Source organism: Anolis sagrei, chromosome 1 (assembly GCF_037176765.1).
Source record: "Anolis sagrei isolate rAnoSag1 chromosome 1, rAnoSag1.mat, whole genome shotgun sequence".
Lineage (NCBI taxonomy): Eukaryota > Metazoa > Chordata > Lepidosauria > Squamata > Dactyloidae > Anolis > Anolis sagrei.
The window spans coordinates 147,293,085-147,313,131 of record NC_090021.1 but is presented as its reverse complement, the minus strand read 5'-3'; the positions used below and the strand labels follow the sequence as shown (position 1 = coordinate 147,313,131).

The 20,047-nt window shown below is 41.6% G+C and overlaps 1 protein-coding gene across 2 annotated transcripts in view; it reads right to left on the bottom strand.

Moving 5' to 3' along the window:
• Positions 1-13,854, bottom strand: part of FERMT1 (FERM domain containing kindlin 1) — a 36,975-nt gene extending 23,121 nt beyond the window's left edge. The window contains exons 1-3 of one of the 2 annotated variants that reach the window (XM_060785673.2): positions 13,751-13,854; positions 7,904-8,112; positions 5,363-5,596 (exon numbers count right to left, since the gene is read on the bottom strand). In XM_060785673.2, coding sequence (XP_060641656.2) covers positions 5,363-5,596; positions 7,904-8,063 — 394 coding nt within the window. In that variant the 5' untranslated portion in view covers positions 8,064-8,112; positions 13,751-13,854. The remainder of the gene's footprint in view (positions 1-5,362; positions 5,597-7,903; positions 8,113-13,750) is intronic. The other variant, XM_060785682.2, reaches the window with a different exon arrangement.
• Between the last annotated feature and the right edge of the window lie 6,193 nt (positions 13,855-20,047).

The window sequence follows — 20,047 nt, the reverse complement described above, 5'->3', positions numbered from 1 at the left end:
GGTTGCACCTACTATCCTTAAAACTCATTTCACACCAAGGGAACATACACTGACCATTTAAGTCAGTTTGAAACCAGTATTGAAGAAATTGGTTTCATTGTGCAGATGAATACAAAGGAAATCCTGAAACTGTTTGAGCCCTGGATGGTAATTACCCAAACCACAGAGCGCTGATGAGCATAACAGGCTTGCTTTTGTGGGCATTCATTGTCTAGCTGCCACAGTTCAGAGAAAGCATTGAACTGTATTAAATGGTCAGTGTAGCTGGAGCCCACACTCCATGCAAAACTGAGCAATGACAGCTGCTTTGAAGAACGCCAATGTTTTCCTATCAGCCCATAACTTGCTTGAATGTGTTTTGGATAGCAATCTATGTCTTCATATCAAAATCAGTCCACAATCTTGTGTTCTATAGAAAAGGGTCCTGAAATGTCCAGTGTTGATTCAAGTGGTACCCAAAGTAGTTGATGTATCTGGCCCAAAAGCTTACTATATTCTTTGATTTGGTCCTATTAGCTAAGATACAAAGAATGTGTACTGTGGCAACTGTGTAGACCAGGGGTCCTGAAACTTCTTAAACAGAGGGCCAGGTCACAGTCCCTCAAACTGTTGGAGGGCCGGATTATAATTTGAAAAAAGCATGAATGAATTCCTATGCACACTGCACTTGCAAAAAAAACCCCATACTTAAACACAATACAATAATTAAAATGAAGAACAATTTTAACAAATATAAACTTATTAGTATTTCAATGGGAAGTGTTGGCCTGCTTTTGGCTGATGAGATAGGATTATTGCTGTTGTTGTTATGTGCTTTCAAGTCATCTCAGACTTAGGTTGACCCTGAGCGAGGGCCGGATAAATGGCCTTGGGGGGCTGTATTCGGCCCCCGGACCTTAGTTTGTGGACCCCTGGTGTAGACAAACCTAAAACCACTTCATACTTTATTTAAAAAGCAAAAGATCTGAAAGTAAAAAATGAACAAATCCCCAAAATCAGCCAAATGAAACAGGAATGTTGAGTGCTATTTTCAGTACTTTGTACTGTAATTCTTAGAGTTTCGCATGTCTTCTTGTTGAGAAAAACAGAGTGATAGCAATATATTTCAGGGTTGTCTTTATGCCTGTGAATGAATTACACAGGCTCAATTTACACTGTCATATTTAAAACTACATTATATATTCAGTGTAGATTCATATCATACAGTTCAATGCAGTTAAACTGCATTGTATGGCAGTGTAGATGGGACCATAGTGGCCCCACACAGGTTAACCTGCATTTTACTTTCTCGGCTTTAGCAACAGAACCACTGCTATTATTACAGAAGTATTGTAAAGTTATAAAAATACCATCAATGATGTCACATGCCTTAACGTCTTCTGCTCTATCTGGTTTTCTTTAACAATGGTCTCATATAATATACCTGCTGGAGTTCATAAATGCCGCCAGTATTTATGACCAAGTTATAAAGACAGTTGGTCATAAATACCTGCTGGAGGCAGCACTAATTTATCAGTTCCATAACTATTTGTTTGTGGTCTAGGAATACTTAAGAGACTAATTCCTGTTGAGCAATAGCTGACACTTTCCTCATAGTGATTGCAACACTGCAGATATCTTTGCAGGTACAGTTCTAGGACTTTAGTTAGAGGACTCCACAGCTGTTTGTATGGCTTGGGGTGACACATTCTTTCTACAGGGAGTGAATGCATTAGGTCGCATTCCACTAGAGATGTGAATGATACACACTACACTCCTCCATATATGTGGAAATCTGTGGCCTAAGAGCAAGATTCCTTCCTGGGATAAGGCAGGCTCCTTCAAACTGCTATGGCAGCCAAATTCAAAAAAATTAAAACCAGAAAGGTGTAAGAGGAAAAAAAAACCACTTAACCCACAACACTGCCTTGACTGCCTAGAACAATCATTCCAACTCTTATTTAAAAACAAAAACATGTGAGTTGTTTTACTGAGGCATCCTGCGATTCTACTCAGGCAAATCTAATACTTACGTGTAAATATGAATAGGAAAGATAATGATAAAATAAAAGCACTCAATAGCAACAAATGACAGAAAAAGCTACTGTTGTACCACTAGATGCCAATGGAATTTTGAACAGAAAATACTATTAGCTAAGATTCTTCTGCAAAGGATTTCTGTCTTAGCCAAATGCCTGAAAGAACAGAAGGTTGGGGTCCAATAAACTTTTCTATACTGGGAGTTTTGTGACCCTGTCAACAAAGCCCTTCTCCCAGTGGAAGTGTATCTAAGGGTAGATCTACACTGTAGAATGAATGCAGTTTGATACCACTTTAACTGCCATGGCTCAAAAGCAGGGAAACCCATAGGGAATCCCTGCTTTTCTGGCTAGGTGAGTGTCATGATCACTCATGCCATGCAACTATCAGCCTGACATAGAGCACATGGCCGTTGGTCAAAATAATAATATTATAATAAAGTTTATTTGTACCCCGCCACCATCTCCCCAAAGGGGACTCGGAGCGGCTTACATGGGGCCAAGCCCGAACAAAAATTACAATATAACAATACAAATTACAATCAAATAAACAACATAACAGTAAAATATAAAACATCAAAGCATATAAAACAATATACACAAAACATAGGAACAAAGCATAATGGCAGACAGGATGAGGACAGGATGCTGCAAGGACATAGGAACTGGCCATAAAAATCAATTGCCCTGAGAGAAGGTGGGCTCTGTGAGTGCTGCATTTTTCCGAATGAAGCAGAGAGTGTTTGAGGACCGGGACATCCGTAGGGATACCAAGGTGCTTGTTTATAAAGCTACTGTTCTCCCAACTCTGCTATATGCCTGCGAGACATGGACTGTCTACAGACATCACATGCAACTCTTAGAACATTTCCATCAGCGCTGCCTCTGGAAAATCCTGCAAATCTCTTGGGAAGACGGGCGGACAAATGTCAGTGTCCTGGAAGAAGCAAAGACCACCAGCATTGAAGCGATGCTCTTCTGCCATAAACTCTGCTGGACTGGCCATGTTGTCCGGATGCCCGAAGACCATCTCCCAAAGCAGTTGCTCTACTCCGAACTCAAGAACGGAAAACGGAGTGTTGGAGGACAGGAAAAGAGATTTAAAGATGGGCTCAAAGCCAACCTTAAAAACTCTGGCAATGACAATGAGAACTGGGAAGCCCTGGCCCTTGAACGCTCCAGCTGGAGGTCAGCTGTGACCAGCAGTGCTGTAGAATTTGAAGATGCACGAATGGAGGGTGAAAGAGAGAAACGTGCCAAGAGGAAGGCGTGTCAAGCCAACCCCGACTGGAACCACCTTCCACCTGGAAAGCAATGCCCTCACCGTGGGAGAAGATGAAGATCAAGAATAGGACTCCACAGTCACCTATGGACCCACTGCCAGTACACTGATCCTGGAAGACTATCCTACTCGGACAACCATTGATCGCCTAAGTAAGTGGTATGTGGGAAAGGTCAGGCACCAGGGCTTTTGGGTGATTTATGACATTGTACCTAAGGTATAGATGGGCAGTAGTGCTAGGTTCTTGTATTTTGGACAATAAATATGTATGGTATCTTCAGTCCCTGTGTGTCTTGGCGTGTTCTTTCAAGAGAAGACTAAACCCATAGCAACACAGTTGGAGCAAAGAATCCTTACAGTGAGACTTCCTCCCTTGTTGGCAGAGAAGGATGAAGACTTTGTAAAACTACAACTCCCACTTGGTAAAGTAGAGGGATTTTGCAGTATTGCTATATGGCTTAGGAGTTAAGACAGCACTATATAAAAGGTGCCTTGCCTATGCGAAAGATGACCACTAACTATCAACCAGAAAGTGAGATCTAGGTCCTTTCTATAAAATCCATTTGATCTGCTTTGAACTGAATTATATGGCATTGTAGACTCATATAATCTAGTTCAAAGCAGATAATGTAGATTATCTGCTTTGATAATCTTGATGATAAGGCAATTAGAAGGGGCAACAGCCGCAAAGAATGCCTAAAGAAATATTTTGTGAAATGCTGTTCTAGGCAATCCCAATTCCTTTGAGAAACAGCAGGTGAAAGCAGCATGGATGAAATGTTTGGAAGGATGGAAGTGAATCTGATGAACTGGGCACATGAAAGCTGATGCCAAATAAAACCTGTTGATCTGAAGGTGCCATGAGATTCTGTTGTTTTTTCCAGCAACAGATACTCCCACTTGGAAATTTCTGCCATCCATGATGGTGACTATTGCATGTGATATTAAGATATCAATGAACTAAATTTGGATTAATATACTTAAATAAAAGTATGGAGTGGACACCTAAAAAAGCAGGAATCTTTTGGTTACAGAAACAGAAAATTCACCTATATTCTAATCATCACCACAATCACATCAGTCATCACCAACATTAGGAATCCTTTAATTTGGATTTTAAAGGATTTCCATGTCTCCAGTTTCAACTAAAGGTTGGCCATGCCTTATCTGGAATTTCAAAATCCAAACCCACCCATGCAGGTGGCCAAGATAGTGACACGTTCGTTTTCTGAGGGTTCAGTGTACACAAACTTTGTTTCATGCACAAAATAAGAACATAAATGGTAATATAAACATCCTAGAGGACGTCAAGATTGAAATTGTCAAACAATTAGAACATAAGATGTGAGAAAAAGAGCAAACTTTGGATTTATAGTAAGGACAAAGCAAGGGAGATGATTCTGATACAAGGTCCTTTTCACAAAGCTGTATAACCCAGAATATCAAGGCAGATAATCCACAATATCTGCTTTGAACTGGGTTATTTAAGTTTACACTACCATATAATCCAAAGCCAATAATGTGGGATTTTATACAGCTCAGGCCCCACCTACACTGCCATATAAAAGCAAGATTATCTGCTTTGCACGGGATTATATGGCAGTGTAAACTCAGATAATCCAGTTCAAAGCAGATAATGTGGATTATCTGTTTGATCATCTGGATTATATTACTGTGTAGAAGGGGACACAGTGAGATCTACACACTGAAAGTCCACCTCTGGGAAAACAAAACCAAACTCTCTCCAGGATCAATAAGTTCCAAATGAATTAACAAAACATCTGGAAGAAAAGTATAAGAACACAACATGATTCCGCTTGGAGTCTGCCATAATGTTATCTGCTGATAATTATTTCAATAGGCTACAATCTGAATTATGGATAATCCAAAATGGAAGTTGGTAATACCATGTAGACTATGAAAATGTTGATGGTAATGACAACAATAATATTAATTAATATAATATCATCATCACCATCACAGTCTATCCGATGTTATCTATTGACGTTTTGGATCAGCCATCATTTGCTATCTTTCACCCTCTCCTGGGCTTCATACTCACCAAGTGTCCTGCAAATATCTCCAACAACTTTGAATACTACTGAAGAGAAGCTGATGCTCAACCGCACAGTTTTCATGCTTGGCAAACGGAGACACAGCATTTTGTGTTGAACAGTAAACAGCAGCTTGGCATCGGCTTGCACCCCATATTTGTCCAGTGACCAATGAGTCTTTAGAAGCCAACATTGCTTTTGTTCCCACCAAAGGGCATAGTCTGACCAGTCTTGTGAGACACCTCAAAAAACAACAACAAAGCAAAGAGGAAATGAGTTACAGTGCAGCAAACACAAACAAATCCTAATTTTAGAGTTAACAATGAACTGAGACCCTGGCTCTATTTTTCATTTGTCACATCAAAAGAAGACACAAAAGAAGTCAGGTTCTGATGGCGAAGTTTTCTGAAGCTCTCCTAGAAATGGGTAGAGAAAACATAAAAGGATAATGCCATGAGGGCAGGATTTGAAGGAGAGGTCAAAGGTATAATGTTGGGGTAGATTTGGAGGCTTATTCAACAGGTTTGCCTCCACCCATTTTGAAGCAAATGTAGTTAAGCACATTCCCACCAAAGGGCATAGTCTGACCAGAATTCTCCGTCCATGTGATATCTTTAAGTCTAGAATCTAAAATTACCCAAACCCAAGCACTGATCATAAATTAATGTACAGGGAAGGAGAAACCACTGCTCACTTTCTGCTTTTCTTCATTCTCTCCTTTAAGGAATAATTATTCCTGCTCCGTACCATTTCAGTCTCTATGAGCCACTAATTCACAGATATGGTGAGCAAAGATCCATAAGAGAGAATGATTTCTGATTATCCCAGGAATGAAACATAGCAAAGACATTTTAAGGTCACAACTTCTTTGAGGATTCTCAAAGATTTTGGAGGAAGAGGTTGCTTCCTTCCTATGTCTCTGGGACCTACACTCAGCCCTATAGGATTGTAGTCTAGTTATAGATAAAAAGAAATTCTTCCACTTATTAAGGTAAGTTTATGTTATATTTCCAACCTCAACATGGACCAAATGGAACCAAAGGAAGTTTCTCTCTCCAAAGAATTTGAGCAGTTCCCTGCTCCGGAAAGCCTCTGAATCCCAGAGCAGATTTTGGCCCTTTCTACACTGCCATATAATACAGATTATGAAATCAGATAATACATATTATTTATGCTGAACTGGATTATATGAGTCACACTAATATATGATCCAATTCAAAGCGAATAATATGGATTTGATATGGCAGTGTAGAAGGGGCCTTTGAGGATGCAGTGTGAGACTATGGGGTAGAGCTGCCCCCTCTTCAAATGGAAGGCATAAATAATAATAATAATAATAATAATAATAATAATAATAATAATAATAATGTAGACTCTGCAAGGAAGCAGATGAAACAATAGATCACATCCTCAGCTGCTGTAAGATCGGGCAGACAGACTACAAGCAGAGGCACAACACCCTTCCTCAGATGATTCATTGGAACCTGTGCCACAAATACCATCTGCCTGCGACAAAGAACTGGTGGGATCACAAGTCAGAAAAAGTTACATAAAATGAACACGACAAACTCCTCAGGGACTTCCAAATTCAGACAGACAGAGTTCTGGAGCACAATACTCCTGACCTCACTATTGTGTTAAAATATGAAAAAGTATGAATTGTCGATGTTGCAATCCCAGGTGACAGCAGGATTGAAGAGAAACAACTAGACACGATATGAGGATCTAAAGATCGAACTGCAAAGACACTGGCACAAGCCAGTAAAGTTAGTCCCAGTGGTGATCGGCACACTGGGTGCAGTGCCTAAAGATCTTGGCCTGCACTTAAGCATAATCAGCGCTGACAAGATTACCATCTGCCAGCTGCAGAAGGCCACTTTACTGGGAACTGCACGCATCATTCGCCAATACATCACATAGTCCTAGACACTTGGGAAGTGTCCAGTGTGTGATCCAATACAACAGCCAGCAGAGTGATCTTGTCTGCTGTGAACTCATCTTGCTGTATTTCAAATAATAATAATAATAATAATAATAATAATAATAATAATAATTCTGGCACAAGCCAGTAAAGGTGGTCCCAGTAGTGATTGGCATACTGGGTGCGGTGCCTAAAGACCTTGGCCTGCACTTAAACACAACTGGTGCTGACAAAATTACCATCTGTCGCCTGCAAAAGGCCAACCTACTGGGATCTGCACACATTATTCGCAGATACATCAAATAGTCCTAGATACTTGGGAAGTGTCTGACGTGTGATCCAATGCAACAACCAGCATAGTGACCTTGTTTGCTGTGTACCAATCTTGTTGTGTTTCTAATAATAATAATAATAATAATAATAATAATAATAATAATAGGTTATTACCAACTGAATTAAAACGTGGTTGTTTTCATAGAATCACTGAATAATAGAGTTGGAATAGACCACATGGGCCATTTAGTCCAACCCCCTTCCATGCAGGAAAAGCACAATCAAAGTACTCATGACAGATTATTCTGAAATGCTCTTTCTGGTCAAAACTCCCACCGCGGAAAAGCAGAAATACCTTTGTACTCACTGATTTGTTCCACAAGTTTGAGCATCACTCCTCCAATATGAAGATCCCCTGACACTTGGAGGGTGCTCTGTTCTGGTTCTTCATAAGGGTGATCAACGGTGACAATGAGTTCCCAGGAGCTGGAGCCATATTCATTTGAAGAAATCATGATGCTATTGGGAATTCCACAGACTGAAGGATGGAAGGACTCTCAACATCTGTTTCAAAGGAATTAATTTTTATCTCAACAAACACATCTTTGCCCAAGTGAAGACAGAAATTAGATTCTGCTCTATGCATCAACTTCTGCAGTTTGTTGTGACCTCCTGAAATGATTTGACTAAGATATTTTTCTGTCAGAAGGAGAGCAATAAATGCACAATTTCCCATCCAGGTGCATTGTATCCAAGCCAAGAAAAATACTTTGGTATCAGAGCCAGAAAATGCTTCAAGCACTTTCCCTAGAACCACAGTATCATAGAATAAAAGCACTGGAAGGGGCCGTGTTAAGCCATCAGGCCTAGTCTTCTGCTCAGAGAGAGAGAAAAGATAGTAATAGCAACAAATGTGTGCTTCCCTTTCATGATGCTGAGGATGCATAATTTGAGGAGGCCACTCCAGACTTTCTAAAATAGTGTTCCCCAAACTTTGGCCCTTTAGATGTTTTGGACTTACAGAATCTTGATTATTGGTGAAAGCGATGTTCATCCACTCCGTAGAATTAATGCAGTTAACCACTTTAACTGCCATGGTTCAAAGTTGAGTAATCCTGGGATCTGTAGTTTGGTAAGGCACCAGCAGTCCTTGGCAGAGAAGGCTACTCCTAATATTCTATAGCACTGAGCTACAGCAGTTAAAAGGGATGCATGAATTATAGGGTGTATATCAGGCATCCTCAAACTATAGCCCTCCAGCTGTTTGGGCATCCAAATCCCAGAATACCTGACCATTGAACAAGCTGGCTAGGACTTCTGGGAGTTGGAAGCCCAAACAGATGGAGGGCCACAGCTGGAGTATGCCTGGTATAGATGTATGAGGGTTATCCGGAAAGTAAGGTTACAAGGCACATAGCTCTCATGGGGAATTTTCTCAGGGGAAGTTGGTATCACTGCTGTGTAGCGGGAAGCCAGTGGAAGTGGACGAGCAGTGCCAGTCATCAGTAGCTCACCGACTGGCGTTGTGGTCAAGGTTAGAGATGTGTTTCCCTCCAAGTGCGAACTTCATGTTGTAATATGCTACCTAAATGCTACGGGCATGAATGCCACTGCGATTCATCATGAAATCGTTTCAGTTTATGGAGAGGACATAATATCAAGACAGCATGTGACAAAATGGGTATGGAATATATTGTGAGACCATGCAGAAACTTCGCAGACCCATCCAAAACAAACGTCGTGGGATGCTAATGACAGGAGTCTGTCTCCTTCATGACAATGTGCATCCGCACACTGCTCACGCAACACAAGAGTTGTTGACATCATTTGGTTGGGAAGTTTTAAGCCACCCCTCTCACAGCCCCGATCTTGTACCCAGTGACTATCATCTGTTCACTAAATTGAAGGAACACCTGGGTGGAAAACACTTTTTTGACAACAGCGAGGTGACAAACTGGCTGAAAAAAGTGGAAGGACACAGGCATCAAAAATTCATCCCACAGATGACAAAATGTATTGAACTGAGTGGTGATTATGTGGAAAAAATGTAATACCTATGCTACAATCCATGTAAGTTTTATTAAAATATATTCATTCTTTGTATTTTAAAAAAATATTGTAACCTTACTTTCCGAAAAACCCTTGTACTATAACATATTGGAAGCCAAGGCTCACAACCACTAGTTTAAAATATGGGATGGCTCTATACCTGGATTTTACATGTGTCACACTTCTACTTTAAGATGGGTTTATAAACTCATCTTAAATGGTGACTACTAGCTTGACATGTTTACAAGAAATGTTTTACTTTACACAATGCATGATGAAAACTGTCATAACACCACTGAATTTGAAGGTTCCTCTTCAGTCTAGAAGAGACACTATACAGTCAGTATCTTTGGTAACCTATACTGTTGTCACTATCCCTTTGACTCTGTGCTTTCTTACTAATAGGTCCTGCCAAACACTGAGAGTTCCTTAAGTTTGTCACATCCAATGTAACTATATTCTTTTTAGTGTTATTTTGACATCCAGTGGCAGTTTGCTATAAAGTCAGTTTGCTATAAAGTCAATATAAAGTCAGTTTGCTATAAAGTCAATATAGCAAACATTATTGATGGGTCAAACACAAAAGCTAAGAGATTTAGGTCTAAAAGTTTTAAAAAATTATTAAGTTATCCAAGATGCTGAACCCCAATCCAAAATTAGTTCAACTACTTGGAAAGCTCTAAGGTTTGGAGTCCTTGAAGCCAGGGATTCCACAAAACCTGGTCCTCCAGATGTTTGGGACTTAAACTTCCAGCATCCTCAGCCACTTTAGTTAATAGCCAGACATTCTGGGACTGGTCGTCCAAAACACGCGGAGGACCAGAGTTTTGGGAATCACTGCTTTAAGCAGATTGACTATCCCACTGACATATGAACCATCTGCCACCAATGTTGGATCCCAGTTTGAACAGAGATAACAGAAAAGAGACCTTTTATCTAATGTCTTGTTTGTAAGGGCCTTCTACACTGGCATATCTTCCAGTTCAAAGCGGATAATCTGGATTTTATATGGCAGTGTAGAAGGAGCCTAAAGTTTGGTTTCTAGTATGAAAGTTTTTGTGCCACAATTATTTTTAGTACATCCTTAACAACTATACAATTTTGGTGAGGAAAAGCTCATGTGGAAGGGCTCCATCTAGGGGCCTTCCACACAGCCATATACCCCAGAATATCAAGGAAGATAATCCACAATATCTGCTTTGAACTGGTTTATCTGAGTCCACACTGACATATAATCTAGTTCAATGTGGATTTTATACAGCTGTGTGGAAGGAGCCTTACGTTGCCATATAAAATCCAGATTATCTGTTTTGAATTGGATTATATGGCAATGTAGAGAAATATAATCCTGTTCAAAGCAGATAATGTGGATTTTATATGGCAGTGTAGAGGGGCCAATGAAAAAACTATAATCACAATTTCCTTATCCTTAATGTTGAAGCTATAAGTCAGCCCCCAGTAGTGTAATAGGTTAAACCTTTGTGCGGGCAGACCTTGCTGATTGACAGGTCAGCAGTTAAAATTTGCGGTCAATGGGTTGAGCTCCCTCTTTCAGCTCCAGCTCCTCATGCGTGGATATGAGAGAAGCCTCCCACAAGGATGGTAAAACATCAAACATCCGGGTGTCTCCTGGGCAACATCCTTGCAGACGGTCTGTTCTCTCACATGAGAAGCGACTTAAAATCACTCCTGACACTAATAATAATAATAATAATAATAATAATAATAATAATAATAATAATAATGGTCAGGGGCAAAGGATTCATGCCTAATTGCCAAATCCCAGCTCCATTCAGCCTATAGAGGCAAGAGTTCTAATTCAATAGCATCTGTTGGGCTACAGAGTCTTTCCACTCTGGCCCCATCTGGATTTTGGAATAATTTGGAATTTAACTAGATTAGAGATGTTAACCAGCAATAGGACCAACCTATTCAAATCTGAAACATATGAAAAAAATATTTTTCCAGAACTTAATGGAACACCAACCCCAAAAAGAAAGGAATTCTTGACAATTCACAAACCAAAGGTAATGTTTCCAAACTCTTGAGTTTTTGAGTGCCCAGCTTTTCTCTCCATGTAAACAACAATGAGGACTGTGAAGATGATTTATTCAAACAGTCAGGATGATATCACTCTGATTGTTTTGGTCTGTTTTAATGTGTTTTTGAACTGGAAAGCATTTCCAGAAAACACTTTCGCTGTCTCCAAAACTGATAAACAACGGTGGAGGAAATGCATGTCTACATGGGCAGTTGGCGTGCCTTATCAAACATCAAATTCAAGCAGAGGAATCTTGGGATATTTCATAACGATTCACAGATTTCTGATGAATCTGTGCTGGGTTTTGTTCCAACAGGTAAACCCAGCTGCAATGCATTGCAATAAACCCATTCAAGAAAAACAACAGGGAGTTCTATAAGATCTTGAAGAATTATAGAGTCACTACTACATAATATTCCATGGACTGTACTTCCTTTTGTTGAAAACCAATGTACTGTTTTGTTTCTCCCATCTACACCAACATATAAAATCCAGATTATCAATTTTGAATTGGATTATATGGCAGTGTAGACTCTAGCCTGACACCGCTTCTATAGTGCCATATAAAATTCAGGTCATCTGCTTTGAAATGGATTCAGCGGTTCTCAACCTGGGGTCCCCAGATGTTTTTGGCCTACAACTCCCAGAAATCCCAGCCAGTTTACCAGGTGTTAGGATTTCTGGGACTTGAAGGCCAAAAACATCTGGGGACCCCAGGTTGAGAACCACTGAATTATATGGCAGTATAGACATATAATCCAATTCAACACTGATAATGTGGATTGTCTAATTTGGTAATCTGGATTATATGGCAGTGTAGATTCAGGGCCCCTCCACACAGCCTTATATCCCAGAATATCAAGGCAGAAAATCTCACAATATCTGCTATGAACTGGTTTATCTGAGTCCACACTTCATATAGACAAGTGGTGTGTGTGTGTGTGTGTGTATATATATATCTTTTCTGCTTGAGGCAAGTGTGAAAGTTGCAACTGGTCACTTTGATTAGGATTAAATGGCCTTGCAGCTTCAAATACTGGCTGCTTCCTGCCTGGGATAATCCTTTGTAGGGAGGTGTTATCAGGGTGGGAAGAAAGAACTCTTGTCTACTTGTGGCAAATGTGAAGGTTGCAATTGGCTATCTTAATTAGCATTGAATGGTCTTGCAGCTTCAAAGCTTGGCTGCTTCCTGCCTGGCGGAACCCTTTGTTGGGAGGTGTTATCAGGGTGAGAAGAAAGAACTCTTTTCTGCTTGAGGCAAGTGTGAATGTTGCAATTGGCCTTGATTAGTGTTGAATGGAGTTGCAGCTTCAAAGCCTGGCTGCTTCCTGCCTGGGGGAATCCTTTTTTGGGAGGTGTTATCAGAGTGGGAAGAAAGAACTCTTGTCTGCTTGAGGCAAGTGTGAATGTTGCAATTGGCCACCCTGATTAGTGTTGAATGGCCTTGCAACTTCAATGCCTGGCTGCTTCCTGCCTGGGGAAATCCTTTTTTGGAAGGTGATATCAGGTTGGGAAGAAAGAACTCTTGTCTGCTTGAAGCAAGTGTGAAAGTTGCAACTGGTAACCTTGATTAGCGCTGAATGGAGTTGCAGCTTCAAAGCCTGACTACTTCCTGACTGGGGAAATCCTTTTTTGGGAGGTGTTATCAGAGTGGGAAGAAAGAACTCTTGTCTGCTTGAGGCAAGTGTGAATGTTGCAATTGGCAACATTGATTAGCGTTAAATGGCCTTGTAACTTCAATGCCTGGTTGCTTCCTGCCTGGGGGAATCCTTCTTTGGGAGATTATCTGGTGTTAGAAAAGCTATTCTATTCTTAAGTCACCATCAATGGGCTATGACTTGAAGACACACAACAACAACAACAACAACAACAACAACATACTTCTTCATCTATCAATTTTTTCTCTCCATAATATTCCCCCTCATTCTCTGCATAGGCCCTTGCAACAACTCTTTTGCCTTTACAGAGTTCTTGGTGCAGAGTTTTCTTCTGGATTGGAAGAAAGAAGCAAACTGGGGAGCCTTTTGGGGACTACAGCTCCCACAACCCCCCAGCTGAGGTGCTGGAAGTGGCTGTCCAGAATCATGCAACTTTTCCCAGCCGTTCCCCTACCTGAGAAAGCCTGATCCAAGACCCATTTGCTTCTCCCAAGCCGGACGTGCCAACTCCTCTCCCGTTCTCCCTATGGCTTCCGGCTGCTGCTTGTCTCCAGCCCCACCTTCTTGCAGGTGACGCCCCTCATTCCCCGCCGTCTGAGACGTCCCCCAGCAGGCAAGGCAAGCCCATTTACTCCTGCTCATCTGGCTCTGGGAGGGAAGGAGATCTGGACTGGGAAAGGAGCTTTGGGGAGTGCAGCTTCCAGGATCCTCTTGTGTTGATCCTCTTTCTAGAAGGCCTCTGTAGATTCAGCAGAATCACACATTCCATCAAGAGCTGAGTCCAGGTTGGTTCATCAGGTGCTCTGCTATGGCTGACTTCTCTGGTTGACTTAGTCTGCAGTGTCTTTCGTGGTCCATGAAAATGAACAAAATCTGGCTACCAGTATTTTTAAAAAACTTTAAAATCAGTATAGTAAATAAAGAACAACACTCAAGAAACAGGGGCATTCCACACAGGAATCAATCAGGGCCAGCTAACATCTGCACCGGGACTGTGGCGCAGCTGGCTGGGTGTCAGCTGCATTAAAGATCACTACTGACCGAAAGGTCATGAGTTTGAAGCCAGTCCGGGTCAGAGTGAGCATCTGGCCAATTGTGTAGCTTGTTGTCGACCTTTGCAACCTGAAAGACAGTTGCATCTGTCAAGTAGGAAATTTAGGTACCACCTATGTGTGGGGAGTCTAACAAAATTTACGAGGCCATAAAAAATCTCCAGCAAAAGCATGCGGAGAATGCGGAAAGCAGGCATGTAGCCGGGGGGGGGGGGGGGGGGGGGGGGCTTGAGGGGCTTCAGCCCCCCCCCCCCCCCGAAATTCTCATGATGGTTCGCGAAAAGGCCTTACTGGTGCATTATTTAAACTGTTATGTTTATTCATATCATGATCTGATCACCATACTCAATATATCCCATATGCATGGGGGTATTGGGGTAACAATACAAAAGGTTTGCTAGGGTAGACCCTCTTTCACTCAGACTCAGCCCCCCCCCCCGAAACTCACCCCCCGAAACTCCCCCTGAAAAAAACTCAGCCCCCTCCCCCCTCCCCCCCGAATCAAAATCCAGGCTACGGGCCTGGCGGAAAGTACTTCATCAGTGTTGCAGATGGACGGTGAAGCAACAGCTCCCCTGGTGGCCAGAAGTTGGAATGTTAAATAGCCTCTGACTGTCTGTCTATATGTGTTGCGTGTCTATGGCATTGAATGTTTGCCATGTATGTTTACATTGTAATCCGCCCTGAGTCCTCTGCGGAGTGAGAAGAGCGGAATATAAATACTGTAAATAAATAAATAAATAAAATCTCTCAACAAAGGATCCCCCCAGACAGGAAGCAGACAGGCTTTGAAGCTGCAAGGCCATTCAAAGCTAATCAATTGCAACATTCACACTTGCCCCCAACAGGCAAGAGTTCTTTCTCCCACCCTGGACATCCCAGCTATATAAACCCAATTGTCCTAGTTTCCAACAGACCTCACAATCTCTGAGGATGTCTGCCATAGATGCAGGTGAAACATCAGGAGACAATGCTTCTGGAACATGGCCATACAGAGGGGAAAATTCACTGCAACCCAACTTTCCCCATGTTTTTATGACAGAACCAATTAGGAAATGACAGTTATAAACCAGGAACAAAAATGAAAGTCCATGCCCCTTCTACCCTGCCATATAAAATCCAGATTATCCGTTTTGAACTGGCAGTGTAAACTCATATAATCCAGTTCAAGGCAACTAATATGGGTTATCTGCTTTGATAATCTGGATTATATGGCAGTGTAGAAGGGGCCCCAGTAAATGGAGGAGGAGAAGCAAAGACCACCAGCATTGAAGCGATGGTCCTCCGCCATCAACTCCGCTGGACCGACCGTGTTGTCCGGATGCCCGACCACCGTCTCCCAAAGCAGTTGCTCTACTCCGAACTCAAGAACAGAAAACAGAATGTTGGTGGGCAGGAAAAAAAGATTTAAAGATGGGCTCAAAGCCAACCTTAAAAACTCTGGCATAGACTCTGAGAACTGGGAAGCCCTGGTCCTTGAGCGCTCCAGCTGAAGGTCAGCTGTGACTAGCAGTGCTGTAGAATTTAAAAAGGCACGAATGGAGGGCGAAAGAGAAAAATGTGCCAAGAGGAAGGCGCATCAAGCCAACCCTGACTGAGACTGCCTTCCACCTGTAAACCACTGTGTGAGAAGATGCAGATCAAGAATAGGGTTCCTACAGACCCACCAGTACACTGATCTTGGAAGACTCTTGTACTCAGACAACGAGGGATTGCCTAAGTAAGTAAGTAAATGGAGAAGAAAGGAAATATGCAGGAAGCGACCTGTCTCTGTTTTGATTCTTTCTTCAACAACACCACTACAAAAGGGCGAGGTTTGTTATGAGAGCACCAAACCTAGAATGGGCAGTTGCCTGTGTTTACACAGCATGGAAATCCATGGACCAGAGCTCATTTCATTGTTCCTGGCACAAAGCGGAGCAATCGAGTGGGGGATATAAAACAAGCCAGATTTCCTTCGCATGTGTTTTGTGCATTTCAAGTGGCCATACATTGGGTGTATCAACACTGCAGAATTAATGCTGTGCTCTAACTGCCCTGTCTCAATGTTGTAGTATCCTGGGAGTTGTCATTCGATGAGGCACCGGCACTCTTTGGCAAAGGGAGACCTTGCAGATTTATAACTCAAGGATAGCATTGTTTTTCCATCCTTGTTCCAAACCTCCAGCCCACAAGGCTCATATAATGCTACCATTCCAGTGTTGACCATATGCTTTACACACAGGTTTCTTCATGTCCGAACTTGACAAACACTGACAGAAAGTCATGCAAACCCCGTTGCCTCTCCTATGAGTAATCATGACATGTACAGTACATGGCCCAGCAGAATTCTTCCTCTGATTCAAAAAGGTCAGTCATATAAGGAAACTTAACACATCAGCACTGAGTCTCCATCCTACTAGACCTGTTAGTGAGTCACATCTTTGTCACTATCTTGATTAGAGAACATAATCTTTTAGAGAGGAGCAAAAAACCCTTTAGAGTAGAATCCCCTCTTGTAGTATACAACCAAATATAATTATGCTAAGCAATGGTTTCAGTTGTTAGACTAAATAACCTGCCATCTCCGATCTACCACTGCATAAAAACAGCAGAGCTTTACAAGTGTTTTCTTTTTTAGTGCCCAAAAATACTCTCCCATAAAACAACTTGTTTTATATCATGCACTCAAGAGAAAAAAATGAAATAGACTTTGATGAAAATAACATATTTCGTTTACTCACAACTTTCATGTGTTCAGCATACACAGGTACAAAAACTTATTAGTCCAATTTCAAATATCTTTGAGATGGTTCCTTGTGCCAGCTGGCCAGGACATCTGTCTTGTAACAAAACAGCTATTAACAGGTCACATAGTCAAAAGGAGAGAGACAGAGAAGATGTGGTCTGCAGCCCCTTTTATAACTTCTCAGAAACCATAGAGTAAAGGAAGCTGCACACCAGAACATACATACAGGAAACAGAAAGCAACAAGATCATAGACAGATTGCTAGAGAAGGCTGCCATTTCCAACAATCTGGAGAATATGAATTCTCAAATATAGGTCTCAGATCTCTTCTACATTGTCATATAATCCACATTATCAAAGCAGATCTTCATTCTCTTTTTCTTCAGTGTTTGTCCCACTTGATGGTGGGGTCCACTTTACTGGTTTGTTGGCACCATTTCACCCAGTCATGTGTCTGATCAGAGTGTGGTAGCAGACTTCAGATCGTTGTGCAATGTATCCAGCCAGCATTGTTTTGATCGTCCCTTTGGTCTCTTGCCATGCACTTCTAAATCAAGAGTGATCTTGAGAATGGATTGGTCTTCACTTTGAAGAGTATGACCTTACCATTTGAGGCATAATTCTCGTAGTTTGTCAGTAATTGGAGTAATGCCAAAGCATTGCCGGATGTCATCGTTGCAGATGTGGTCAAGCCGTGTGATGGCAGCTGTAAATCATAGCATCCTCATGTCCATAACACCAAGGCAGCTTTCTTCCTTTGTTGCTGGCCAACCTTCGACTCCATATGTTGCGGCAGGCCTTATGACAATTTGATAGATTTTTGATTTCACATAATCGGGCATCTTTATGTTGCAGAGTATACATGCTACCAAGCGCCATTTCATCCAAGCCCCATTAATCCATGTGGTGACTTCTTCAATAAAGCTTGCTATCTGAAGTTATTTTCAATCCAAAATACTTGAAGGTGTTGACTTTGGGATATACACCTCATTTGCCTGGATGATACCAGTCTCCTCGTTGGTCGTCAGTACTCCATCTTTTTGTCGTTGAAGCAAAAACCGAATTGCACCAACCGATCACACCATGCTTGTACTTGACATTCATGTTCTTCCTTGTCCTCAGAAGCAAGCATTATGTACCATCCCCATGCCTTCTAATTGTGGAGAGCATAATTGCCCCATTTTGTCCCTCTCAGTTGTTTTAGGACCAGGGAAAGCTTTTTTAAAACCACAATTAAACTGCTCACTTGTTACTTTGCACCTAAAATAGTACAAAGGAATCTAAAAAAAAATGAAAATTTCACTCATAGTTTGTGAAGAGCATTGGGGGCATTGAGAATATTTCCTTTTGTTTTTTGTGGTGGGTGCCATTCCTCAAGGTCTCCTTGGAGGGGTGATGTAGCTATCCTAGTCCCCCACAGTTGACCACTTTTGGCCTACATGGGTTCTAAGGCTTACAGCAAGGATGCTGTATCCATCAGTTGTAGCCCATTGGCCATGAAGTCTCGGACTGATGGGATTTGCAGTCCATCTACATCTGGAGTCCCTTCCCATACTCTGACTTCACCCATCCTCTGCAGCAGATTGGAAGAGCCAGCCACTGATGACAATGTCAGCATGATCTGCCAGCAAGTGGCATCATTCCAAAAGACTTCCTTGAACAAATCTACAAGTTGGAGCACGCTGAGCACAAAATCATGAGGTGAATTGGAAGAGGAGCACTTCGTGGCTCAGTCTGAAAAACAGACAAGGGCGGGGGATGAGGAAGTAGCCAATGAGACACTTTCCTGAAATATCCAGCTTTCGAAAGACATTATGTAGGCAGAGGAAAAGTCGGATAGTTTCCTGTCCAAAGTGCTTTCTCTATGATGATTCTCTTCTTTGTGATCTTGTGTGGAAGAAGAAAAGCTTGTGCTTATATGCTCTTCTTCAAATCCGATAATACCTTGCGGGGAGCAGCAGGGAGGAATCACTGCCCCAAGTTTGGGATACTTTGGGCACGAACCCACTTTGCTCATCACATTTGAGATCGTTGCTATCCTGTTCACTTTCTGCTTTCAGCAAACAGTCTCTTTGATTGCCCCATTGCTATTTCCTCCACCCTCATTTACCTTGATAATGTTGTGATACCACATCAGATACTAGCAAGCTGAGCCATGGTTATATTGCTATTAATTCCATACCCCCAAAAGAGTTCATAAATGAAAACTGTGAGATGTGGCCAAGCAACATCAGAGTAAAGTCAATATGGCAAACATTATTGATGGGTCAAAACACAAAAGCTAAGAGATTATGCAGCAGTTTGCTTTTTCCTTGGCCTACCAAAAAAGGCAAGATATTGCCCCTAACTCTTCTTGCTGAGTTGAGTGTACAGTATTCCCTCAATTATTGTGGGTGTTACATTCCAGGACCAACCGCAAAAAGTGAAAATCCGTGAAGTAGGGATGCTATATATGTATATTGCATTCCGAGGGTGAGGAAGAAGTGAGGAGAGTTTTAAAGGCACCACACACCTTTTTTTTTTTTGCTACCTATCTCTACTTTATTTTGCAATCTCTCTTGATGGCTTTCTCTCTCCTGAGTGGGTGTGTGTGTGTGTGTGTGCAACCCCCTTCCATACTCTATCGTTTCCAGGAGGCAGGATTAGAACACAGCTCTGGGCAATGGCAACCATTCATACACTGGGAGGCAAAACCCACGAAACAGTGAGTTCGCAAAAAGCTGCAAAAAGTGCATGCAAAGAGTGAAATGGTAGAAAGGGAGAATATATATATATGTATGTATGTATGCATGTATATATATATGTGTGTGTGTGTGTGTATGTATATATATATATATATATATATATATATATATATATATATATATATATAATAAAATCAGCCAGAAACAAACTGGCAGAGAATTGTCCCTGGCAAATTGAGAGAGGTGCAAGTTGTGTAATTATGTAAACTATTGTCTAATTGATTTTC